The sequence below is a fragment of the Cuculus canorus genome, chromosome 8, assembly GCF_017976375.1.
Source record: "Cuculus canorus isolate bCucCan1 chromosome 8, bCucCan1.pri, whole genome shotgun sequence".
In the NCBI taxonomy this organism is placed as follows: domain Eukaryota; kingdom Metazoa; phylum Chordata; class Aves; order Cuculiformes; family Cuculidae; genus Cuculus; species Cuculus canorus.
The window spans coordinates 15,313,049-15,341,023 of NC_071408.1; the positions used below are offsets into that span (position 1 = coordinate 15,313,049).

Sequence of the window (27,975 nt, forward strand, 5' to 3'; positions counted from 1 at the left end):
AAATATTTTGTTTATCTTTTTATCAAATGTTTGCTTGCTTTGAACTGGTTTGCTGTATGATTTACAGACAGCAGTATGACTCTGATTACTTAAAGTATGATCTGATGTCCAGTGAAATGAATAGAAAGATTATATTTTTGTTTGGAAATTGTAATAAGTAGAATGGAAATGAATGCTCTGACTAAAAAAATCTTAGTCCTTTTGAGCATGTAGCACATTACGCAGTAAATTAATTGTTTACGTGGATTTATTTCATATGGTGCAGTTCTGATATTTGTATTGTCTTCAGCAGTACTACTGGAACAAAAGATTGTAGGACTCAGTACCAAGGATTTTCAGAATAAATCCTTTTAACGTCAAGCAAATGCTGCTAAGGTGAGCAATAGGCTCACTTAGGAATGACATTTTTAAGTTTGCTTACCCAGTTTTCACCTTAGGAGACAAGATGCTGAATCAAATGGGGATGACTTAGTTTAAAACGGAGCATGGCAGTCTCTTCTCTCACTCTGCAGCAAGGATGGAAGTTAAGTAAAGTGAGCAGAGATATTTCGTGGTCGGAGACATTTCCTTTGGTGATTAGTCATTCACACAGCCCTACTCACTTATCTGAAATATTTCCAAACCTAAATTATTAAATTTCTTTAAAATACATATTTTGAGTATTAAAGGATTATGCAGTTTTCCGCTAGTTCACTTAGTTTTGCTCACAGCTTGCCTTTCATGCCCCTTCCAACTGCTAGCAGGTCATGTAGTTATATTTTCTTTCAACATTGAAAGCCAGAGGAACATTTTTGGCTGCATCTGAGTTTGCTGTCTGGATAACAGATGCTCATTTTCCTTTGGCCATTTTTTTTTCACTAAGCAAAAATATTTAGAGTGAAAATGGAAGATAAATTTTGCAAAGTAAAAGGTCACGTGCCTATAGCATATTTGCTAACTTTCAGAGTGTGCTTTCAAGTAGTATGTGTTTTGGCACTGGACATCACCAAGCATTTAAAAATCATGTTTCAGTAGCTTCTCGCAGCTTTGAATAAATAAAAGTGAAAAGTCTGAACGATTCAACCCATGGTCATTCCCTTCCTCATCTTGACAGGGAAGTAATTGTTTCTTAAACTAAGAACTGGACAGAGGACAGATTACAATAATGACCTATGAGAAAACCAGTGTATGCATTTAACAAATTACCATGTTAAAAAAACCAAATATAACCAATTTATCTTTTTGATTTGTGGTCTAGCCCAGTTCTAAAAGCTACAGCATTCAGGGAGAAGGAAAGGAAGCCGGAATAAGCATCTTGCTTACAGGAAGCAAAATGCTGCACCTCTACTCACTAAGTCTCTTGAAAAAAAATCCGAAATGCCTCCTATGAAAAGTCTCTGGTCCTGCTATCACTTGCCTCTTTGTTGTCCCAGCCTGTAACTACATGAATGCCCCAGAGCATCCTCAGGGAATGTTCAGTGCTCAGTGTAGAGAACCTTCACTGCTCAATGTAGAGAACCTGCTTCAGCTCCTGCCAACCTGCTCTAGCAGCAGCAAACCAGCTTAGATTTGTTGAGTGGAGAACATTAATTCTTTGGTGGATCTGATACCCCCACTTTTCATGTCCAAGATGAGCAACCAAATAAGCTAACCTTTACATAATGCTCATCTGACCACACGTTCTTTTCTAGTTTATGTTTCATGAGAGCTATTATGCTAAAAAATCTTGTTCCTCAGCAGGAAAAGCAAATACATAAACCCAGTTTCTTTGCAAGCATTGCGGTATATTTAGTTGAGCATATGATAATAATTCACAGCAGTGGCAATTTTCCACCTACTTTTCCTTGCATGCTTGCGAAAGAACAATATTATCTAGGTAAAGGACTACATCACTGGGTTTGAAATTGCAGTCCCCAGTCAGCCATTGTAGTCTTGCCAGTTTGGACTATTTCTTTTCAAATAACAAAAAAGGTCTCTGACCTCACTAAAGCTGTAAGAAAAAATAAATGCAACCATATGACACCACAGAAGATAGCAGAGCAATTTGTCTGTTTCTGATATCAGACACATTATGCAGTTTTCCAGCAAAAGATGCAGGAGGTACCTTTGTCTGAAATACTAACACTATTCCATCAGATTAGAGGAAGAGTGCCGGATTGCAGAAACATCTGGCAGCAGCTTTTAGACAAACAAGCAACAATGAAAAAATCCAGTTGTTTCTCAGCTTAATATTTAAGATTTGACTGATAAGTGGACAGAAGTACTTACATCTGACATAGACACTGATGTGCAAAGTTTCAAGCATGTTTTTGGAAGAGTATAGATAAAATCAGCTCTATAGTTACTTCAATTCTACAAGTAAATTTCTGCTTTAGTACTGTTTGGGGTTCCTGCCAAGTTTTGCAGAAATTGTTTTTGAAAGAAAAGAAATTGTTTTTGATGAAGAAAATCACATACAGTTTTGTGGCAAATGCTGTTAACAGTATTCTGACAGTGAAGGGAGCATCTGAAGCCTGATCTGCCTAAAACCACCTTATCACACACATATTTATTTCGAGACTGAATACTATGCAAGGGTCTAAACTCCACTTACAACATTTCTTTTATCACCTGAACACTTCCAAAGCTTTAAGAAACAGAGAGGCAGTGATAACGAGAATCCTGTTGAATGAGGAGCAGAGGGCGTGTTTATTTTTCCATATTCTTTTGTCAGACTAATGCAATCAGAGTTTCAATACCTACAATAAACATAAAACAAACAGTTTGTAGCATCTGTTAATGCCTTCCAGAATCACGGTAACTAAAGAACCTTATTGTAATGAAACAGGATAATTTCAGTCAAGAAAATTAACTTTATGTTCTGATTTTACAAGTATTGGAGCTTTTTTTATTCTTTCCACTTTGTATATTAAAATAAGCCCCAGTTACTGCTATTCAAGACTGATTTGTATTTACTTGTATAGCTATCAGCAATATCATCTTTCCTGAGCACAAGTCACCAGGAGTAAGCTATGTAAATTAGTGATGCTGTGTTTGGAGTAACTGGGCAACTTTCAGTACTTACTGAATTTAGAATCCCTTACAGTATTTAGAATCCCTCACTCTCAGTTTGAGTTCTTCCAGAGTAGCGATCTGCTGTCCCAGATGAAGTGAGGCAGTGACCATTGTCCAGATCTAAACAATACATCAACATCAATAAACAGTGCAGTGCAGCCAATAGATTTGATTTTCATTTAAAAAGACAAAATTTAATTGGCATCAGGACTGCCTTCTGATGTAGCCATAGTCGTTAGGTGTAATTCCTCTGTATGAAGGTAAAAGCCTTCTGTGAAGAGTGCAAGAAGCCTCACTGCAGTTAACTGCTTACAGTGTTCTGAGACGAACAGAAAACATATTTTATTAATTTGATACCTTTTACACACAGTGGGTGATCTCTAAATTTTCCTAGGGGAAGAAAAAAGAAAAATATTTCTTAAACTTATTTTTATTTAAATGATGTTATTTCCTGTTTCTTTGTGCAACTGTTTTGTATTTTGAATATGCATCTTGCATATGTTTTGAATACTCCATTGAGTTCTCATTTAAAGGACAGTGATACTTGCTGTTACAGTTTTAATAGTATGCGTGGGATATTGACCAGGAAAAGTTGTTACATTCACTGCAGTGTAAATCCACAAAGAATTTAAACAGACGAGGCAGAGGAGATTCACGGTGTTTGGATTGTGTTTCATCAGACCTAGACACGTGCGACCACGAGGTGGGGCACTGCGTTAACGCACTGCATGTGAAGCTGCTCTAGCTGAATTGTTTTTTTCAGTTAGAAATGTTTTAAAGTAACAAAGATTAAAAAATAGATACATGGTTTTAGTATTTAATTTTCTTGAATTGCCAGGAGTGCTAAGCACAAAATTGAATAAGGCATCTAAGAAAATGGTTCATACCCAAACATTTCCAAACTAGATTTAGAAAAAGAAAAAAAGTTGGCACGAACAGATTTAATAGAAGAAGCAACGTTCTTGGAAAAATAACAGTTCAGCTTATCGTGCTCTTTTCCAGTTCACCCTTCATCGCATTCCCAGAAGCCGTGAGGTTAGACAATCTTGGACCTCCTCTGTGGTGACAACCCTGTACTCCATACTTTACTCCCTTCCTTTGATCTACAAACTGAAACCAGATTTGGTAGGTAAAGTGCATTTTAATTTGTTGAGAACTTGCTAATCTGCATCATAAAAGTATTTGGCATATCAAGACATTACAGACTGTATCTCATACGTATTCTTAGATTTACAGTTCACAGAAAATGTATTTTTGAATGTAAAATTAAAGCTGAAAGAGATATAGCAGTAATACACCAAGAAAGAGAGAAAGAGTTGCACTACTGGTGAATTAGAGTAGTGAACACCAGTTTTCCATCTTAAAGTTTGCAGGTAGTATCAGAGAGTGTTACTCCCTTGTAAATGCTGGCAGGGCTAGCACAAACAAGGTTGCAGGTTCTTGATAATATCTCTTCAGGATTGCAACAGCACAAACTGTGCCTGAAAGCCTGGTTATCCTGTTGGCTGGTCTTGCTCCTGAAATGGTATGACCAGTCTGGAACAGGCAGGTTCAGACCAGCAGAAATATATACACATTCAGTTCTTGTGCTTACATGACTTCTCAGCTACTTGCATGTTTATTTAGTCTTTGGCTGACTAACATTAATTATGTCATCTAATGACAAAAAAGATCACTGCTGAAGTGGCAACTCCTCGTGCTTTAGTACTTTTCCAAGCTGTTCACAAAACTGCAGTTTCGTGCTAATTACAACATTTATGTAAAAATACTCCACACACTTAATCAAGTCAGAAGCGTTCATGGTTGTCAGATTATAGAACTAAAATAGTTAGAACTATCAGGTCAATAAATTTTGGTTTTCCTGCAAGACTCAAAGAGTAGAGCACCGGACTCCCGGGTTTGAGTCCTAAAATTCTTTAAGACAAATTTTGATTAAAGCTGGCTTTTTTGCTAGAGTTGTTGCCATCTTAAGGATTCAGTTATCCAGAGTTGAGGGCTTTTTAAAAAGACATTATTTTAGCAGAATTTCAAATTAACATTTTATGGGGTTTTAAATATTTTAATGAAACCTGTAAAAACTTGTGCAGTTATGTGGGATTTTTCATAATTCAGTAGCAGCATATATATTCATATACAGTATAGTTCATATACAGTAGCAGAGGATGTTTGTAAACAGATTTTTTTTAGCTCTCACTGTGAACTGTATGACTAATTCTAAATAGGTTCATATGTATTTGTGATATTTTCAGTGTTTAGAGAAGTTGCTGTGAGTAATTTGATCTCATTGGCTTCAGTAGTTCCACTCAGTTCCTACCAGATCTAAAGCTGTTTGCTTGCTGGAATTTTTACAGAAGTTTAGTGTGCAGAACAACAGAAGTGTCTTTTTGCAGTTCTTGTTTTTCAAGCCTACTCTGGAAACTGGAGATCTTGCAGGAAAGGCGAGTGAAAAGTGTTTAGGAACCACTTTTATTTAACATATATCCTTTATTTAACTTACTATTGTGAAAGAAAGTGACTGGAAAATCTCACTATGAGGCTTAATATATTACCAAAAGTGTCAACAGGACACATCACAGGAGAAGAGCAGGAAGTTACTAATCTAATTCCATGGTTTCTCAGTTTACAAGAAGAATTAAAGTGACAGTGGGATTTACACATTAGAAACTGTGATAAGTTGTCAAAACCCTAACACTTTTAAAAAACACTTGTCCTTTTAAACTTAAAGAGTACATTTTAGCAAGGTCTTTAAGCCCTTTGTAGCATTTAAGGGAACCACTGCCTTAAAATTCTATCCAAAGAGTTCTTATCCACAATTAGAAAAGGGCTGGAGGGGAGGGAGTTGCCAAATATTTTTTTCCGGGTACAATCATCCACCACAACAGCAGCTGGTACTGCCACTGGCAGAAGAATCACTGGCATTATGCCACATCTTAGACCACTTGAAAGCTGCTTGCATATTACTACTTGTAGGCATATCTTACTTTAAGAATTCTGTAAAACATAATAAGTCAGTGAGCAATAAAGATTTTAAAACGCTTGCAAAGGAAAGTGTTATGGGGATTAAAATGCCTTACATTGCAGCAAAAAGATTCCGTGTGGTGTGTGAAGCAACTAGTAATACTCACTTGCCTTTAGAAGAAAACATTCATGCTGAATTGTAACCCCTTCTACTCTTGGCAAAATTTAATGCTTAGTTCTTTATACTATCAGAAAGGACGGGGCAAGTGCTGGCATTTGCAGGATTCATCTATAACTTTTGGCATGGAAGTCAGCATCTGAGTTTAGAAACAAGCACAGAATTGCATCATGATGAGAGCTTCATATTTTTAAACAGTAGAGCTTATGGGTACTGTACATTTTCAATCTGGGCAACTGGTTTTGTTTAACTGCAGGAGGGAAAGACAACTTTGAATTGCTTCTGTATGAGTGTACATAGGAGTGATCCTTACACTTGCTTTTATGCTTCTCAGAAATGTGTGCATGTTGGAAGGAATGACTGAAGTCTTCTCCAGACATCCAAAAGCTAGAAAAAAAAACCAGAAATGTTGCAATTTTCAAGGAATGCAGGACAAGACAAGTACTACAAAGAAAGCCTGAAACCATTAGATACACAAAAGCAAGATTTGGAGCAGATAGGCTTAGGCTGGCATAACTAGCATATCTGTGGAGCCAAAATAGCTGTAAAGGGGAAACAGCAAACCTAGCTGCACAGGAGTTACCTTATATGTGCTTATTTATGTGAGCTCTGTGTCCCTTTTGTGTCTCACACTGATCTTCTGGCAAAGCTTCTTAGCTTACTTAGCATGAGAAAGCAGTTCCATCTAACCCTTCTTCAAGATAGTGAGTTCAGAAATGAACAACTTCCAGGAGACCTTTGCTGTCTTGCATGACAAAACCCACACTTGAAATGGGTCCCCAGAGAGTTTAAGAAATGTTAAAATTAGCTTCGTTGTTCAGTTTGAGATGATCTTCATGAGGCCCGTTTCAGAGTTATGAACATCTGCACTCTGGAAAGTTTAGTCCCTTTAGAGATATTAAACCAAGTAACAAAATTAAGATGTCAGAAGTGATAATCGACTTGTGTTCCTATAGCCAAGTATTATAGAAATAAACTGTCAATGTTTTGCAGGCACATCTACACTGGGCAGTTTTTACAACATGTCAACCTTAGATAGGCTTCCTATGCAGAGGCCTAAAATTCCATGAAAGCAAGGCTTGCGCCAGCACACTCTGCCTACACCTTCCTTCCCCCAGAAAAGTTTTAAAACCATTCATTTGTTGCAGCCACGTTTAATATGCAGTCTTAGCCTCAAAGACTACAGATTCCTACCATGAAAACAGGCAGCTGGTCAGAGAACAGAGACTTTTATTGCCTTCATTGAGAGAAAGGCTGAGAAGAAATTTAAAACCAAAACAAGCTGTTAGAAGATCTACTATCTAGGGGAATATGCAAATCCTTCTTAGACAGTTAAAGAAAAATAGACAAGCTGCACAGAGATTTCTCCCAAATATGGAGAAAATTACTGTCTTTTACATAGATTATTTGATGTCCAAGAAGAAATAAACTAATGTTTTGACTTGCCTATAATATGCTTGAAGTCAGTCAGTAGGTGCAAGTTCAGAGGAAACTGGCCTTCAGTTTTCTTGCTGCTTACAGAACTATTGTCCTTGTCTCTGGGCCGATTTGCCAGCCCTGAAACCAGGTCTTCAGGTGATCTAGTCTTTTGGCTGGCTCTTGATTATTCCAGTCATTCTGGCATACTTGAAATTCAAACTGAAAACAAAGGATACACATGCAACCACACAGCGGAAAACTACAGAGATTACATCTAGTCCTTGTTTGCAGCCACGGGTGGGTTATGTAATTGGGTCAGCAATTTGCTCTCCTTTAATTTAACTGAATTTCACCTAGAATTGTGCAGAAATGCTGCATAAAGCTCCGTTCATTCTTTGATTGTGCATTCTGGACTCTTAGGACCAGGCCTTTTTTGCATTTTCTGGGGATACTTCTCAGCAATTCCTATTACCTACCTCAGTGCTCTACAGAGCCCTACATAAACAGGTATTTTCAGATCACTGCTCTTTGGAAAAGCTTGGGTTAAATCAGGCAAAGAAGGCAGTCCTTCCACATTAGGGCCTCCTTCCCGTGGGAAGTCTGCAGTAAGAAGTTTACATTTGCACAGCAAGTACAACAAGCTCTGCCGTCTCCCTCCCCATCAGCTGTTGGCTGAATGAGTCTCTCTCCTTTTAAAATTTCTTTCTAGAAGCTTGAAACCTGCACAGATGATTATGTTTTTAGCAGTCTCCTCATTCTTTTATGACTGCACATCGCATCACATATGCCTGGTGCCCCGACTGGTTAAATTTACTACAGGCAGCTTTTAGAGTTGTTACAGAAGTGTTCACACAGTAAGCTATGTGAAAGGGGATCATTATTTCATTTAGTTAAGATTTTCCATTCTTTACGCCCTGCCCAAAATGTCTTAGATTCATAGCAGTTTCACAAGTCAGCATGACCAATAATAAGTTATTGTCACTCATATCACAGTTCTTATTGGAACTTTGTAGAAAGCAACAAAATCTAAGTGGTAGCATTTTTTTCTCTACTTGCTTCATAACAAGCAATATATAAGTATTAAGACTATCTGGTCTATTCTTCTGTATGCTGAATCTTTCCCTTCTATTGATAATTCTTTTGAACCAGATTGATTTTACAATTATGTCTGATCAACTGTTGTGCTTCTAGGATCAAAACAGGCGGAATAGGCAAGAGTAAGAACATCAGATTAAGACCATCAGTGGTACAAATTGTATAGTGTAAAAAGAAAACAAAATTAAGCCCTCCAAATTTGTGTTTAACTTAGCAATGTTAATGAAAATATGAGTCTTATTCATGCCTCCTCTACCTTGTGTGTTGTGCATAACTACCCTGCAGCCACAGTGTAAAATTATCTTCTGATGAGCCCAGATAAACATCTAAAGCTATTGAAATCAGTTAGTATAAAGCTAAGTCGTAGCTCTGCCAGTTAGACATGCCTATAGACACTACGTTTCAGAGGGAGAATAGAAGTGGCAGTAAAGCTGAACTGTCTTAGATTTAAGCAGATTTTAAACTAAAAACTGATCACTCTTAACTTATGACCGATCAGATTCATCATAAACCTAATGAACTGCCTGGTCACACCTCCAAGTGTATTATAAAGCATGTTTTCAAGTAACCAGTCTCACTAAATCTGACCACTGAACCAGGCCACTGGTATGGAGATATAGATACATATTGCTAACGTCTCTAAGTTTTGCATTGTGAAGACATTTCAGGCATATTCTTGCTCTGACAACTGCAGTGATGAGGCAGTAGCCTCAAAGATGTTTATATACACATAAAATACCGCTTTAAAGTTCTAGTTAACTGAATGTTTGACTAATGAAAGGCACATTGAGAATGGCAATTAAAGGCTCGCTTTAGGCCACTATTAGTGATATATTCAATTATATTTAACAGTCTTTGGATTTAATTTCTCCTTTCCTTTTGAGTAGGTTACTCTAACAAACAGTAATTTCCAATATGAGATGAGATAAGCCTTTATTTTTAAATAGGCTCTAAAAGGTTAGATGGTGTTGCTCATGGCTCTCTGACCAAGAAACTTTAGTCAGGTTCAGACTCAGCCAAGGTGACACTTAGAACAAGAGCTTGCTGAAAGACAGTTAATACCAAGTATTTGTAGCTTAGTGGTTTAGTAACTACCATTTCATTTCTTGGCAAAAGCCTTTTACTTAGTTGTTTTATCACCAACTTTTTCATCCACACAAAGTCAAATTTCCTTTACTTCCTGCTAATTTACCAGCCCAAATAAACCATAGCCCCACACTGTGGTAATGTGGGTAAGGAGTTGGATTATTCTCCAGCCTTCATCTGCCTTGGTAGTCTTGTTCTTTTTTAATCAACCTTCTTTCAATCTACAGTTTCTCAAAAGACTCACTTGTGCCACTATTTCTTCACACAAACTTCTAGCAGAGAGCATGATGTTTCATCAGCCTCGCTAGCAGTCTGGGTGTTAACTTAATGTTTTAATAACCAACAGTAACACTGACAGACTTGAGCATTAGTACCACTTTCATACCTGTCATTTATTATTATTTTCATGGTTGGTTCTATATTTCTCATTTTACATTTGCCTATACACTGGCGGATATACTGAGCTCACGTCCCATTCTGCTTCCACATACCTACAGAATTATTATACACAGGGATGGAAACTACCACTCCAAAGGCCTTTTAATCCCAATGACAGACCTGCCACCTTTCCCTTGTAATTTGGGGGCAGGTAAGTCAGGAGCCTAAAGTTGGTGTCATAAAAAGAAAAAAAAAAATCAAATGTGTCTGTTTCTTTATGCATCCAAATCTAGGTTCTCAGAGTTTCCACACTAAGGTATTAAGCCTAACTTTTGAGGCTCTTAATGACCCCAATTATCTTTCTTTTCATCAGTGAAGCTCCCAGGCATTCCCAGAAACAGACCTGAGCTGTTTAAGTCTTTACAGTGTCAAATAGCGACACGCATAGCCAAACTCCTGAGCTCTGCTGAGATCCAGAAACTAGGAGCTCACCTTACTACTTTGCATGTGGATGCTGATCCAGATCACGTCAGCTGGCCCCCTTGGCTTGTCTTTTGACCCTGAGGACACTGGGCTGGTAACTCTGGGTCAGGCCACTAAGTACCTGGAAGGCATAAGTGACCATACTTAGTGTTGTTACAATTAAATCCTGTTGTTAAATCTAATTCCTAGTGTTTTTCTGGAACCTCTCCTCTTTTTCCCATAGAAAAATCCCATAGGCAGAGTTTTTGTCTCCCTCTCCTCAAGCTTCTCTAAAGTCAGAGCAGGGGAAACAAGGGAGTCAGCGATTCTTCCCGATACACTTCATTCTAGGATGAAAATAATACTCGGGAGGAAAAAAAGTAGTGTACATTAGAAACCCAACTGCAGTGTGTGCTAATTTAAGTCCTTGCTTTTCCACTTCACTCTTCCCCATTCTGGCATTCACTGATCTTATTTATCCTAGGTAGGTGATCTGCCTGTAGAACCACACCGTCTGTTTGTTTTTGTAAAGCACCTCACCTGCTGTGTCTGTGTGCATTACATGATAATAACAACAGGAACTGTACCAACAAGATGCACAAACTGAAGTAGAAAAGGTTTTTCATGGCAATACTACAAGCTGTGGCTGCTGACCAGCCTGAGCACAAGCTGTTGCTGTAGACCACCATTAACTGTCTTTTTGCAACCCTGATGATTCAAGTAATTTAGAGAGTAGAAGGTGGAAGCATAGCCAAGTATAGTGCAATTCTACCTTAACTACCCCATTTACATCAGACTATGCATCTGGACTTTTTTTTTGTCCTAGCCACTGCATTCTGCACATGACATTCAAACAGTGCAAAGAAGTGTGAAAGGCTATAGCATTTTTTATGTACAGGTTATGGCGGGAAACAAAATGGAAGATCTTCACCATTTCAAAAAGAATAAGCCAGTAGGAGTTTAATGACCTTTGTATTCAAACAGAACCTGAAATTAGTCTTTTCTCCCCACCAACACAAGAATAAGTAATTGTTGGAAAAGGTTCCTATTTTCTTTTTAAACTTAAAAATATATATTACAATTTCAAGCTAGTTTTCCTCAAGTTTGACTTGGATTTGCAGACATGCTGAAGAGTGAGACTAGCAAGAGCTTTAATGGGAATGCTCCCACCCACATACTTAACTATTTGAACTAAGGAAAAATCCCTTTCACTCTAATTCAGTCAGTTTCTCTTGTTTTTCTGATTAGCAGAAAGATTTATATTCCCTAGAAGAGATCTTATTTCTTTCATAACTGTTCCTCTGTGTAGAGGAACAACATATCTTTTGAAACCCTTTAGAGTTACTCCCCTATGAAAAAAGTTGTAATTTTTCTGTTTGCCATGCTTAAGTTGCCATCGAAGTTCCTAGCAAAAATTGATTCTTAATGGATATGCCTTGCTGTTTCTGAACATATAAAAAAAAATAATTCTATTCAAAAGAAAATATCACATACATTTAATCTTAGAGTATGCTACTGAATCAAAAGGCATGCTAATAGAAGCAATACTCTCCATACCTGGAGATCTCTACTGAGAAGAGTACACAGGAATCTTGACGTATCCTCTGTGAGGAGCAAGTTGTTGTTTTCCTAGTGTTAAAGTAGAAAATACTGATGTGACAGAAAGTGAGTGGTGTGCCCAACTCCTATGGTGAGTCCACAGCAGAGCTGTGAGTACAGCACTGGTTTCCTGACTCTCCTGTCTTGCATCTTGGTCATGAGCTCATAAGGTAAATATATTTATAATTAACATTTATGGTATTTGTTCACAGATGCTATTGTTACTTTAATTTTACAGTTAAATTGTCTCCAATATTAAGAGAGTTGGTCCCACAATTACAGGGGTGCAGTGCTTGCAGTTGTGTTTCCCACAGACTTGGGGGCTGTTCAGGATGCACTGAACAATCAGCTGAACCAGGTCCTTGGGAATCTCAGGGCAGGAAATGGCAACAGCTGAGACCAAGAAACCAGATTTCAGCTGCCTTTGTGGGTAGCACACAGTGCTTCTGTAGGTGAAAGAAAAACTGTTCAGCTAGATACTTCATCTTACAGGTCATTAACGTGAAGTTTTCAAAACAGTAAGGTAATACTAAAAAACAAGCAAGTGCTGATGAGCTCATGAGATGCTGTGATTTACATAGCAGAACACAAATAAATTCATTGCGGATTCTCTCTTCTTGTGGCACAGGAATGACCAAGCTTCCTCATCAAACAAATGGTTTTGTTCATATGGGTTTTGTTTGTGACACTCTGAAATCATAAAAGGCAATAAACTCCTGAAATGTCAAAACCCCCTAGCTACTATGTGATGAATGCAGGAGTCCAGAACTAGCGCTGACATAAAAATGAGAATGTTATTGTGTTTTTTCTTTTAGATTTCCTTTCAATGTCCAAGAACCTCTACTCAGCTTTCACTAAATGTGACAATTCAGATTCTCTGTCACTGGAATCATTCTATGCTCCATTTCTCTTGTGTCTGGAAGATGCTTCAGGTTATTCTATGGTCAGATTTGTAGTTTCATGAAGGAGGCTTTCTTTTTGTCAAGACAGTGTCTTCTGCCCCTAGTGAGTTTTCTGTATCTGTATGTCACTGAATTGTTTTTCTTGTTACTTCTGCTACCTTTCTGAAAGTTTTATTATTTTTGTCTACCATTGTTTCTACAATTTCTTAAAGCTGATTTTTGTAAGGTTTCCACATATTGCAACTTGCTATGTTACTTCATTTTTTTCATTATGCAAGTCCGATTACCAAACTCACACATTTGTGTGTCTGTCATGAACTAAGAACATGCAATGAAAATAAAAATATATACTACATTAATTACAGTTCCTTTAGTTGCTTTCTCTATTTGGTGCATTTCCCTGCTGACCTTTGAAAACTCATCCCAAAGCTAGAATGCACTTTGCCTGGCAAGATGGAAACTTGTCAAACTTGGTCCAAATTGAGGAACTTTCTGCTGAAAATACAGTACCTTAGGCTGAGGAGTTTTGTCAGATCTGCAGATGGTCCATGTCGTTCATCAGAGCTGAGTGAGATTGTTTTATGCCTGCTTGTTCTTGGTATAGGAACTTAACTTGGGGGTTTTTGTCTGTTTCTAAATGAAGCTTTATTTGCAAACAAGCAAGCTTTTTTCTTAAGTTGCGTCTATGAGGATATGGCAGTATGGTCATGTTTTAAAACTCCTTTTTCTTCTGTGCTGACTTGTTTTTTATTACAACTCAAATAGTTTCCCACATTCCTCTCTCTTTCCATGCTGGTCTTCTTTTTTTATCCCTTTCCTTTTCCACTGCACTTCCTTAAAAATATCAGAACAGCTATTCAGATTTCCTTGGCTTTTCTGACAGAGCTCAGAGATACCGTCTGTGCATTCAAATCTTAACAGGCTTAACAGTTACTTTTTGTTCCAAAATGTTAAATAGCCATTGAAATGAAGTATTTATCAACAAAAGCTGAGTTTTAGCAGTCCAGCAAAAACACCAACAGAATAAAATTATTAATAAATTACTGCTTTTGGGACCACACTTCTTCCTGAGAATTCGAAAGTGGTTTGGTTTTTTTTTTCCTATATTGTTAAAAAAGTAGGTCTGCTTACTTGTATAGATACACAGAGATCACACAATTAACCCAGCTCGGGTCAGTTCTGTACTATTCTACTTGCCTTTGCTTCTTTTAGTTGTTCTTTGTCACTACCATCTAGTGGTATACTATATACAGGTATATACAGCTTTCAGTGCACCTCAGCCTGCAGCAGCAAGCAGCATTCCCACACCCTAACCCTGCCCAACCCTAGAAATCTGGGCAGTTTTCCTGCTTTTGTCCAGGTGGCAACGGCCAAAGTCTGTGGAAGTAATTAAGGAGAACAGCAGGTGTTGACAGTTTCTTATGCAAAGCAAGTCTCACATTAGTTTACTACTTTCTGCTAAGTTTATGGAGCCTTATGCTGTCTTTCCTTTGCTGGCTGTAATTTGGAAGCATAAACAGCACTCAAATACTTGTTCATTAAAGATAGACAGCAAATGTGAGTTTACATGTTTAGGAGGAAAAAATGCAAGTTTTCTGCTTTACTCATTTTTGTTTTAACCAGTGGCCTGACATTTAATCCCAGTGAAGCTGTGAGCTATGTTTTCAGGGTTTTATCTGGTAAATGTCACTCTGCTACAGTGCTGCATTCACCAACTCTAAAGCGGCTTTTATCAGCAGTGGTGCCATATGCCAGTGCTCCTAGCATGCCAGACTGCTGGGTCAGCTTGTTGTCTTTCAACGGCTGTAGAAAATATCTGAAACAGAAAGGCAAGAACTGTTGCATTTTTATATGAAAGTGATTAATGTGAAATTAGATACAAATAATTGTATGAAAATATATAGATTTGCTAAGTATAAATATTGTATTCTGATCTTTTACTTTTAAGCTTCCATTAATATACAGATTGATTAGTTTATTGTCCTGTTTAAAAGTCTGGTTACATTGAATTAGTAGAGGATCTTAGTACGTAGGATTTAGTTCATACACCTAGCTGTGAAGCCAAGCAGCCAGTGAGCAATTTAACAGTTAGCTGGACATTTCTTTGCATTAGAGGTGAATGTAAATGGTGTAGAGGGGCCTGCAGCACTGACTTTGGAAATGATTCCTTATAGCTTATTGGCAGCAAAGTTGGATTGCCCGATGACTGAGAAAGTTCTTGAGCAATTGCAGCTCAGAAGGGTGACAGAAAAATTGTCTGTGGCCACTTCTTTTTCCCTTTGTGCTGTCTCACTGAGGAAGGCTGAACCAAATAAACTGGAGATATTCATAGATATATCTCACGCAATGCAAATATTCTACAGGCAGCCTTGTAGCTAAAGTAAATAGATGTTGGGAAACACTTATCCTGAATAGCTGGTTGACCTTGTAGAGGCCCTGCTCCCTTCTTGCTCAATAGAGGCCTGCTTCTTCTCCACAGCATACTAAAGATTGCCACTGGATTCCCAGAGAGATACTTGTTTTCTGCTGGAGGGGAAAAACAAAAGCCTTCGTCTTTTCAAGGTGGAATACATCAATCATTCTCCAAGATCTACTTTTGAATGGTGTTTTGAAATTCACTAGCAGGGACAGCTCTCCTCTCACACATTTAAGGAATGCTGTAGCTTATTCAATTCCTTTTCTCCATCAGCAAGTTTGTATACTGCCAGAATCTGAACACTAGCACTTCTGGCTTACAGATTCCACAGTGCTTCCTCTTCTTTATAGTGTACATACTTGTTTTCTCAGGAGTTACCCCTGTATTCCTTTATGAATGTATGATGTTGGATTCCAAGCAGCAGGAACACTAATTTCTCTTCTTGCTGATGGTATGAGAAGGAATAAGTAAGACTGGTCAGACCAGATTTTTGGAGGGGAATTGCCACTCAACACGTAAGCATCTCTAACAGGTCTAGGTACAAAATGTCTCTAGACATGCACTGAAGGTTAACTGAAGGTTAATTTTTAATGATTGGAAAGGTTGATTAGTAGTTCAGATTTACAGATCACGACCCTGAATTCAGATAGGGATCTGTTTGTCTGTTGGCTTCAGCAGGTTTATACTGGAGTGTCTTTCAGGGGACAATCCCTAATCTCAAGCATTTTAGAATAGGAATGTCTATAGTCAGAGTATTTTATGGGCATTTTGCATATGGAGATCCAATAGAGCCACATCTGCTTTGTCTTGTTTGAACTGGTATGTGTGGAAGGGAAAAGAGCAGAGGACAGGAGTTATGATCAGACGATGGTTTTTTAGAGAGGTTTAGTCCATCATTTTCCTCTTCGTTTTACAGCATGCAAGTACCTTTCCATGAATCATAGGGCATCTGAGAAGTGGCTTACAAGTTATGAACAGTCAGTAGGAGGTGTAAATTGAGTGCATATCAAAACCTGGATATAGTAAAGGTATTTTATTACTATTTTAATTTTAATTTTAATTATTGCTTTTCTCTTTTGCACCTCAGCAAAGTAATAACAGCAACTTAGTGTGACCTTTAGAGCTACACATAGATTTACAAATAGAGTCATTTGCTATTGTTTCATTACGTGACCTTTTGTGAGTACACTTAGTTTGGAATTCATTCTAGAATTTACCTTTGTGTATGCATCTAGACACAAGAATACCAAAAAGACTGGAGCTGCTAGCCAAGTTTAATGAAGGGAGGAAGCAGGATGAAGTGCATGGCACAGTGATTTGATATAGACCGTGACTGTAATAATTCAGGTTTTTATAAATCCTGTCTACTATTCACAACTTCTGGGTTGAGAAGGATGTTAGGTTATCTGCCTGACCTAAATCACATCTGTGATTAGCATTTTTTGTGTCAGATTGTTGAAAGTCAGGGACAATGTGAAACTCCCCTTCCTTTAGACAACTGGGTTTAGCTTTCACAGCTGATGGAGGCTAAAAGAGTGCAGAGCCACTACAAGTCCAGAAGGAAGACAAGTGGAAGGGCACCCGAGAATAGGAATGCAGAGTAGGATGAATAGCAGAGCTCATAGAGAAAACCAGGAAGAGAGGATGAGTGGGGGACATCTCAGAGGGCTGAGTAGAGAAACATTGAAATGGAAGACACTGAGGAAAGGATGAGGGAGAGGACTATAGTGTACCAGAAAAAGGACTTGGGCAGCAATGAAGATGAGACAATATTTATACTCCAGATAGCTCTACTCAGGGAAGGGAAAAGTGGAATTTCTGTTTAGTAGTGGTGCACATTTTTCATCTGTTCACTTAAAGCTTAATTTTGAATCTGAAATCAGTACTCAGACTGAATATTCACAAAAAAAAAAAAAAAAAGGCAGTAAATAACTTTTTGGGGCTGTTTTAGTGCTTCTTATGCACTTGCCTGAAACAGACCAGATTCTGCAGCAGAAGGACCCTTGTGTGTTTCACCTGCAAACACAGCAGAATACTCCAAGTTGGTTCCTATGCCTATTTTTACACTACAGTAACAAATATCACAAATACAGATACCTAAACATGCCTTAATTTATATATCAGTAGCCATGTACCAGTAGCACAAACAAACTTGTCAAGAAATGGGGCAAAATACCTGTTTTAATCCACAGGTATAGAAAAGTTTCATTGAAATGCTAAAAGGCAGCGTGTGTGGTTGGTTTGTGTCCTTGCTTGCCTAGCCAAATGTATAAAAAAAAAAATAATTCTCAGCATATTGTAGAGTAGGCTTTAGTATCCCAGCACGTATTTCCTTGAGATCAGGTTCAGCAGGAGGTTTGAAGCCGTAGTATATTCTCTTTCTTTATCACTCTGCTTTCAAAAATTTGATATCAAGATTAAAAAAGTATACAGCATGTTGCTTATAAGGGTCTTTCAGAAAATGTCAGCAAGTCTTGCATGAATAAATAGTTCAATTAACAGATCAACAATAAAATCAGAATAATTTTGCATGCAGTGTTACATTCTGCTGTTTCTGATAAGAAACCACAACATTGTGGTCTCAACATCCTCAAGCTAGATTTCTGGGGCTATTTTAAAGGCAAAGGAAAGTACAGGTGAGAGAGTTTGGAATTCAGTAGCACCAAAACTGCTGCTGCTTTTAACTGAGGCAGTGTGCTGTTAGCCAGTTTATCAATGGAATCTTGCCACAAAGCAGGGAAGGAAACATTCTGAAATGTTTGCTACAGCCATTAAAAATAAACTATGATTTCCCCCCTTCCTCCCCCAATATGATATCTTTCTCAAGCTGGTGAACTTGGAACAAAAAAATGTGAGATTATAGGATGTAGGACCATGATTTTATGAAAGAACTCTTTATTTCCATGTAGCACCCAGCTGTGCAGAAAAGTGCTGATTACAAGGTAGTAGTTAAATTTAGTAAGAAATTCCTTGCCTGAAATCAATTTTGATATCCAAGTAGAGTGCCTAATATACCCTGGTTTAAACATTTTACGTCTAAGCAATCCATTTTTCAGTTTACCAATGTCTAAAATCAAAAGACCATTTTATTTTGCTGTTAGCATTTATAAATAAATTTGAGATCCTATGCTACAAGGTGTTGACCAAAACACCTGCCTTCTGTATTCTTGTTTCTACATACTGGTGTTTATTAGAAGGAAGAAAAAAATCCAGTCATGTATATCAGCTAGTAGCTTCTGATGAGGGTCCTAATTCACCAGCACATTTTTGCTGAATGCTTAAGTGTTTTGCTGACTTAAGCTACAGTCCAAGAAGTTTATAACTGGATCCCAGGTTTAGTAATACTAATTAAACTTATTTGGCCTTATTATGCCTTAATCTGTGCACAAATCTCATGTTCAATACAACACAAAGCTGTGACTGAAATTGGAAGCTGGTTTAGTTGTATACCGATGAGTCAAGGAATTCTGCTTCCTTCATGGAAATTAACTGTGCCATCTCAGAGCGCTTCTCCTCCTCCTCGACAAGTAAAGATGATTATTTTTTTTGTCAGCTACCTTGAAATAATGTCTTTTGTTTGCCCTAGCCTTTTGTTTGCTTTTTTCATGTTCGCCTCTTCTGTTCTTTAAAATATCTTTGAAAATAATTCTTTTGTAAGTATAATGTTATATAAATATACACACTTTTAATTCTTTACCCTGTGAAAAAAAACTCATGTTTTATATTTATAAAATGTTTCATCTCTTTTAGATATTGTGCAATGGACCAGGAACATGTCTTCCTGTCTGTATATCTGCTCTTCTTCTTGGGCTTCTAGGAATAAAGAGAACAATCATTGTGTATGTAGAAAGCATCTGCCGTGTGGAAACTTTATCCCTGTCTGGAAAGATTCTTTACTACTTTTCAGATTACTTCATCGTTCAGTGGCGTGATCTGAAGGAAAAATATCCCAAGTCAGTATATCTTGGTCGAATAGTGTAACAAGAGAAGACAGGCTTTACCTAAATTAAACTCTGCAAGCTCCTCACTGAAGAAATGCATTCACATAGCAATTTATTTTCAAGGATTCCAGTTGAGAAATTAAATTGGTACTGGAAAAGGAGGCAATAATAAAGATCTCAACATTTAAGTACATTTTTGTGTATTTGTATATACTACCATCATGTAGGTCTGTTCACTGATACCCCATAATGGCCTTAAGTCTATGCTCTCTGTTTTTATCTAGTTTTCCTGCTATGTGAATGGAAATTTTGTCTACAAATAAATATGGGAATTTGTATGAATTGTAACATTTCCTGTAAGGAAACTTTGTGTAGTTTTCTGAATTGTAAGAAACAAAGTCTTGTTCTAGCACAACAGACTTTATTTCCTGTATGCTAGCAGTGAAGTCCCTTGTGAATCCTTAGAGTATAAAGGAAACAGTTATATTAAGTTGGCTTCATGACAGTTTGTACAGTGTTCCAAAACCCCCAAAGCATTAAACCAGTATCATTTTTCCTCTGGGCTTGTCAAAGCTGTCCTTATAATCTGTAGTGTGCCTTTTGAAAACTGTTGCTCACTTCTTAAATAAAAAGGTGACAAGTGTCATGCTACAGGCACGGTACTTACACGTTTAAGAAGTACTTCCTTCAAAGCTTTAATAAGTAAGTGTAAAAAGCCTTAGCAGGTTTACATCACGGAAAGCAAACTGTCACTTGGGAACTGGTTCAGGCTCCAAAATACTGAAAAGAAAAAAAGATGTGTTACTGTCAGTAACAGAGGAAGAAACAGAGTTACCCTGTCTTTTTCTGATACAGTGAGTTTAATTTTCTCTACATCTTGTTTTCTCATTGTAAGCGCCTTACTTTCAGCAGTACAATATCCACTTAAGATTTTTGGATGGAAAATGCTATTCTGTACATTTGAATAACTTTTAAGAGGTATTCTGCTGGAGCCAAGTCTGTGAAAGTCTACTTTAGCATTTCACATTCATCTAACAAGAAGTAATTCTACACACTGTTCCACCTATAAAGCAATATAAACACTTCTGTCATCTGTACACACAGAGCTGTGTCTGGCTACAGAAACATAAACAAAGAAAAAAGCTCAAAGAAAGGGAAAAATGCTCTGCTAACTGCAGTCTGCCTTTGGTGAAGCCAACAGCAGCTCTTTGCACTGCTGCAGAAGACACTCTGGAGCCTTTTTCTGGATTGGATATCAAAATATTGCAGCAGCTATTCTGGTATGGAATGGGGTCTTGGAATACAGCTGAACTGAAATGGTGATTCCTGCTGTTAGGAATCAAGGGTCTAGAGGAGTAGTCTGCTTTGTGCAAAAAAACATTAGATACCATCAGAAACCATTATGCAGAAAATTTCTGTGATGATGTTACAAGGCTCTGTGGGGAAGCCAGCCGTTATAACCTGTCCAACAGGCTTAATAATCCTCGGCATAAGTAGAGTCCCTTGATGTGGTCACATGTGAGTTCAGAACAGAGAGTTGTTGTGGTTTTTAACCTAGATTATGTCTGACACTACAGAGCAGTTAATAGGTTAAGACTACGTGGGAAGGACTCTCTGTGCAGTACATACTTGGGCCTTGAAAATGACCTGGATGAAGTAAATCTGACATGGGCAAGGGCTTTCTTCCCTGAACTGGAGTGAGGACTATCTTATCGGGACTTTCTGCACAGTTACAGATAGTTTGGTAAACTGAAGATACACTGGACTTTATTATGGCTAGTGGTAGTTTATTTTAGATTAGTGCTCCCTGGAGTGGATCTTGCTTTGAATCTTGCTTTCTGTTTTGCAAGGGAGCTGGAGTAGAGGAGAATGAGGACAGAGACAGCCTCTTCCTCTGCTCTGGGCAAGGGAGAACAGCACAAGATCAACACCCCGAGGCCTAGAGAAGCATGAGAAGAGAAAGGCAATGAATGCTTCCATTCATGCACCACTTCCCGTGCCTCAATAAGCCCACTAGTCTGGCAGGAAGTGGGACTTGTCTGTAAACACAGCCAAGGCTCAAAAGATGCTGAGTTCACATGCTGCTTCTGTTTAGAGCAAAGTAGAATGTAGCCCATCCGTATCCTTCTGTAGACCTGTACCTTGGCAAAAGCATCTCTGGCTGCTCAGTTCCTCCCTTATGGCCCTGCCCAGAGCAGGATTTTGGGTTTTGGTGTGCTTTTAAACTGTGGGTTCATGAACTTCATGAGTCTACCTTTGAACGCTGGGGAGTTCCAGGAATTATCTTCCATATGTCACCTGCATGGCAGCAACTCTTGCTAAAGGAAATCACTTGCCTGTTCAGACTTGTAACCTCCCATGTAAACACTGGAAGGTAACAGTAGATTTCTTCACAAGAGGCTGTTCTGAACAACTGAACTGCTTCAGGCCACCTAATCTGAAGTAATCTCATTTTCACGGATTTAGGAAGACTTCCCCCCCCTTTACTTCACTGCCAGTTTTTTTGTGGGAGCAAAACCAAGAGAATCTCTGCCTGTGTTCCCCCAACAGCATGTTCTTTACTCTGTTTGGTCAGTTTGGGAAACACAGGTTAAAAAAGCATATATAAAGCGGCTTGTAATCTGGATAATTGGCTGCAAGAGAGTGGGATAGTATCCATTTCCTTACATTTGTTGCTGTTTTCCTTACTGATTACTGGCTCAAGTGCCAGCTTGAGCTAAGGACACTTACTTTTCAGTAGTTTATTTTAGTTTTAGTAAGTGAGAACCTGGATGACCCAGAAGTCTGTAAAGTTGAAGCAGCTAGAACTACTCGGGAGAGCTCAGAAATGGAAAGATAACAGCCTAACTCTGACAAGCCTTCAACAGAATGCTGCATTGCTACCATAGGGGATGGAGAACAGAAAAGAGTTCCTGCCTTGAATTCTCTTAAAGGAAGTTCTGTTATCAATTAGACTGAGTTTTCCTTGAAAATATTATCTCAAGTAACTGCTAGTTCTCTCCAAAAGTACATTGGAGCTGAAGTAAACTAGCATTTTGTTATTGAGTAGCTCTTATCTTTTGTTTGTAGTAGGTGGGTACAACTAAATTGTTATTATTCTAAGGCAAAATTGCTTTCTCCCTGCTCCCAGCATGGAACAAAAAATAACACTCCCATGGTGTATCCAAAGACTTTAAAGGTCGTTGACTGTATTCCTTAAGTTTAGATTCTTGGGGTTTATTGTGTGTCATTCCTTCCCTTAACTATTAACATTGAGGCAAAGACATTTGCATTATGTACATGAGGGTCATTTGGAGTGAAGTACATTACTTGTTTTTGCTCTGTTTCCAGAAGAGGAAAGCATAGTACATGATGGATTTAAAGCAAAATGGAGAACTGTATTCTTAAAGAAAACAAATATGACTTTATGGAAATATCATCATCAAAATTGGCAAAAATTCAAAACAAGAGGTATCCAAAAATTCTTTTCCCACGTACTGGCCTGCAAGCCAGACTTTAAATTAGCTTTAGTTATCAGGTTGTTTTATCTAGATATGCATTAATTGACAAATATTAAGTATTCAAAGTGGCTTATCCTTTGGCCTAGTGGTCTTCTGATGCAGAATAGAAGGTATGACACAAAAAAACCCCAAGAAAAAAAACCCTATAGGTTGGTAACCCAGCACAGGAGAGGAGAGACAAAGAATCATAGGATTGTTTGGTTGGAAAAGACCTTTGAGATCAAGTCCAACTGTGTTTGTCCACTACTAAACCATATCACTGAGCACCTCATCTACCTGTCTTTTAAATACCTCCAGGGATAGTGAGTCAACCACCAGCCTGTTTCAGTGCTTGATAACCCTTTCAGTGAAGAATTTTTTTCTGATATCTAATCTGAACCTCCCCGGCACAACTTGAGGCCATTTCCTCTCATTCTATCACTTGTTACTTGGGAGAAGAGACCAACACTCACCTCGCTACAACCTCCTTTCAGGTAGTTGTAGAGAGTGATAAGGTCTCCCTTCAGCCTCCTTTTCTCCAGGCTAAACAATCCAAGTTCCCTCAGCCACCTCTCATAAGGCTTGTTCTTCAGCCCCTTCACCAGCTTTGTTGCACTTTCTGGACACATTCCAGCACCTCAATGTCCTTCTTGTAGTGAGGGGCCCAAAACTGAACACAGCATTCAAGGTGCAGCCTCACCAGTGCCAAGTGCAGGGGCTCAATCGCTTCCCTTGTCCTGCTGGCCATACTGTTTCTGATACAGGCCAGGATGCCATTGTCCTTCTTGGCCAGCTAGGCACACTGCTGGCTCATATTCAGCTGTGTGTAAACCAGCACCCCCAGGTGTTGATTGAGATGGTTATAGGACTCCTTCTAACCTGTCACAGTGCAACAAGGCTCAACTTGATCGCTTCACTCAGTGAAAGTGGAGGCATGTTCAAATACAAATGTTTTCCTACCCTCAGTCAGAAAATGTTGGTGTGCAAGAGTGCAAAGTAATTTAACATCAAGTTTCTTGTGAAAGTGAAGAAATCTGTGATGGAAATTTTTCAAATACTGACAGAGGCTCGCAGTGAAGAGTGCATGTCTCGTGCATGCATTTTTAAGTCAGTGCTCAAAGGAACCCATTTTTTGTCAGCAGAAGACGTGAAAGCAAAAACAAAGGAGAACCTCATCAGGCTTTTGGAAAATTATCTGTGGAATTGCTTTGAACATTGGCAACGCCTTATGCAGCTGTGTTTCAACTCAGAAGCGAATTATGTTAAAGGTGATCATAGTTGATTTCTTAATTTGTTAAATAAAAAGAGTTACACTACAGTCTTGGGGTTTTGGAGGTTTTTTTTTGTGGGGGACCTCATACATTGCATGTACTATAAAAAAACAGGTAAATTTTATTTTAGAAAAGGAGGAAGGAAAGAATTGAGGAGCACCAGTTGGACTGTAATGAAACAATGATATGAGAAGGTTAACCATCTTACAAGATTATTTCTAAGTTATGCAAGGAGAAAGTTAAACAGACTGATCTGAAAGCTAAACAGATTTATCTACTTTCAGTCAATTCATTTTCTTACAACTTGGCAGTGACCATTCCAATAAAGTTATGCTGTTCTGCAACATTTTGGGAGCCATTAAGGATTTCTGGGGACAGGCGTTGAAGTCTCCAAAGTATCTTCTGAAGTTGTACTCACACAGTTCTTCAGACAGACATCTTTCATGCAAAAACACCCTGTCCTAACAGATGACAGTTAATGCCTTGAAACAAAAGATTTCTGTATACAAATAGCACATAGATAATTTTAGATATACAAATGCAAATCACGTTTGCAGAGCAAAAAGATCCTTTTATATTTGTGCAAGGGGTCATAGAGCATAAGCAGACCTGATAAGACAATCTTTTCCATCATTTTTTTCACCCCTAAATGAGCTTACCAGTGTGCCTTGGCAAGTGTGCTGCCACAAATTGCATCCAAGCAGCAACCTGTTTTCTAGAGACAGGACAGAAAGTAGACTGTCTATGTGCAAGAAATTCTCAGAGACAGTTTGGTAGCAGCACTTGCACAAAACCCTTTTCTTGTTTAAGTCCCATGTGGCACAATCCAGTTGAACATATTTTTTCCCCACCCCTCAGTCCCTGGCAAATGGCACAAAAGGCTTCTGTCGCCGTTTCTCTCTAGGGACTGCGTCTCTTGCCTCTTCATGATGCCAATGAAGGGTTTTAACAGATCCTTGTTAGATGCCTCCATGCTCAAATGTATTGTATACAGAGTATTTGTATTTCTCTTCAAATCATGTTTGTGTTGCCTTTCCCTCTACTGCTCACACCTGAAACCAAGTCAGCATGATGAGCTATGGTGTTACAGTACCACAGCAGATACAAGCTGCTGATCTTACTCTGCTTTTATATCTTTAAAGGAATTTTTGCTCTCCCAGCTGGAGGCACTGGGAATGAATGCAAACATACAAGGACTGTAGCCATGGCCATCCCACTTCACTTCTAGTTGTTTGCAGTGGTGTGCTTAGTAAAAGCCTGAGGTGATTCTGCCCCTTTATCCCTCTCTTGTGAGACCTTATCTGGAGTATTGTGTCCAGTTTTGGAATCCTCAACAGAAGAAGGATACGGAGCTGTTGGAGCAGGTCCAGAGAAGGCTACAAAGATGATCAGAGGGCTGGAGCACCTCCCATACAGGACAAGCTTGAGAGAGTTGGGCTTGTTCAGCCTGGAGAAGAGAAGGCTCCGAGGAGACCTTATAGCGATCTTCCAGTACCTGAAGGGGGCTACAAGAAAGCTGGGGAGGGGCTATTCACAAAGGCCTGTAGTGATAGAATGAAGGTCAATGAGTATAAACTGCAGGGGGCAGATTTAGACTAGACCTAAGGAGGAATTTATTCACCATGAGAGTGGTGAGGCACTGGCACAGGTTGCCCAGGGAAGCTGTGACTGCCCCATCCCTGGAGGTGTTCAAGGCCAGCTTGGATGGGGCCTTGGGCAACCTGGTTTGGTGGGAGGTGTCCCTGCCCATGGCAGGGGGGTTGGAATTGGATGATCTTTAAGGTCCCTTCCAACCCGAGCTATTCTATGATTCTATGATACTACTTGGTCATGCTTGTTATAAATGTTGAAGCTTTAAAAAGTGACTTTTTTTCTTTGACTTCAAACTTACTGTGCAAATCAGAAACAAACCTTTTTTTATATAATGTTGGCTATTTTAAGACAGCATAACAGCGATAAGCAAAAAAATTGTCTTCATAAGTGTTTCCTACAACAGGTTGCAATCCCCCATTCAACTTTGTGTAGGTCAGAGCAGATTGCATTCACATTGTCCCTGCTTTCACTGTTAGTTTGGACACAGATATTAGTCTTCCCTTGCAGTCAAGCAAGGGACATAAACAATCGTGGTGTATGTAAGAAGTTTGATCATTGAGGGATATGTCGGATACTCACCAGTGCTAGAAGCAGATCATACAGCCCTTAATCTACATTTTCAGACTGACTTCAGGAAACTAGTTCGTAAAAGTAATTATGAGGTGATTGCTGAATGTTATATGTAAGACAACCATTCCCTAGGACATTAGTTTTTAATTATAATTTCAGAAAAATAGTCTTCCATTCATTAGTAATGCAGTGTGACTGAAAGACAGCTTACATGTGATGAACATGCAAAGATCATTTAACTGAAGCTTATTTAATTGTCAGTGGAGCAATGTGCTGAGAGGGAGGTGTCTGTATTATGGGACAGTTCAGAAATTTTTACAACAAAAAATGAGAGCTTCCAAAAAAATGTACACTTAAAGAAAAACGAGTTGTATTCTTGTACGAGACCTGACAGTCACCAAAATTAGAAAACTGGTAGCACTGGCCACTGTAAGGCAGAACACAAGCAAGCACTGTGTAAGGTGTTTGAAGAAGCTCCCTGCTCCCTCAGTCAGGATTTTGATGTTCCTCCCCTTTTGCTGGCCCATGCTGAGACCACATGCTGTACCAAGAACCACCTAGTTGTTTTAGACGGTGGGTGAGGATGTAGGAAAGTAATCATTGAGCCCTTCTGGTTATTGGCAGCACAATTTGAACCTAGACATTTCTGAAACTTGGCTTTGACTTTTTTGATCACCATACTTCCTTATAACATAACAATAGTCTCATGGCCACTATTGTTGAAATCAATCAGAAGTACTTTGAGGCAGAGGTCATCTTGCAGAAAGCGGCTTCATAAGGGACAGGATTTTGCGTAAGAATTTAAGAAACCCAGTAGCTTTCACTGTAATAGCTTTGGACAGCATTTTTCAACTGCATTGCTGTTTCATGCTGCAATGGTAGTGGAGAAGGAAGAGAAAGTGACATATGATACAAGGAGATTGACCTTTGTTGATATGTTCATTTAAACTCAGGTGACTATTCTGCACAGTGTAAAATTTCACATTTAAAATCTATTATATCTTTTTTACTTCCTCACCCAGAAAATTAATGTTTTGTAATCCAGTTAATGAGTCAGACAGAAATGTTCATGCAACAGAAATAAGCAATTCTGCATTTAGCTATGCCAGCGATGAACTTTAACCATGCATGTATCTATAAAAAATGAGGGGTTTTGATTGATAACATCAGTTTTACACGTATCTTGTTATCCTTGCTTATACATAAGGAACAAAGCTAAACAAGGTGTTTGCTGTGTTTGTTATTCTTTAACCAGAGAGGGACAGAGGGCAATAATGATCATATAATCATAGAACATTTAGGGTTGGAAAGGACCTTAAAGATCATCTAGTTCCAACCCCCCTGCCATGGGCAGGGACATCCCACTAGATCAGGCTGCCCAAGGCCCCATCCAGCCTGGCTTTGAACACCTCCAGGGATGGGGCAGCCATAACCTCCCTGGGCAACCTGTGCCAGTGCCTCACCACTCTAATAGTGAAGAAATTCTTTCTAATGTCTAGTCTAAATCTGCCCCTCTTCAGTTTATACCCATTCTCCCTAGCCCTATCCCCACAAGCCTTTATGAATAGCCCCTCTCCAGCTTTCCTGTAGTCCCC

The 27,975-nt window shown here is 38.7% G+C and overlaps 1 protein-coding gene and 1 long non-coding RNA gene across 2 annotated transcripts in view; one reads left to right on the forward strand and one right to left on the reverse strand.

Moving 5' to 3' along the window:
• ALG14 (ALG14 UDP-N-acetylglucosaminyltransferase subunit) overlaps nt 1-25,649 on the forward strand; it is a 29,205-nt gene extending 3,556 nt beyond the window's left edge. The window contains 2 exon segments of the mRNA XM_054073771.1: nt 4,036-4,158; nt 19,277-25,649. Coding sequence (XP_053929746.1) covers nt 4,036-4,158; nt 19,277-19,507 — 354 coding nt within the window. The 3' untranslated portion in view covers nt 19,508-25,649.
• Nucleotides 7,008-13,015, reverse strand: LOC128852956 (uncharacterized). The gene is made up of 3 exons (XR_008451124.1): nt 12,167-13,015; nt 10,640-10,751; nt 7,008-7,807 (listed from the first exon to the last, which is right to left on the reverse strand). It is a non-coding gene; the product is annotated as an uncharacterized LOC128852956 (long non-coding RNA).
• Nucleotides 25,650-27,975: the final 2,326 nt, after the last annotated feature.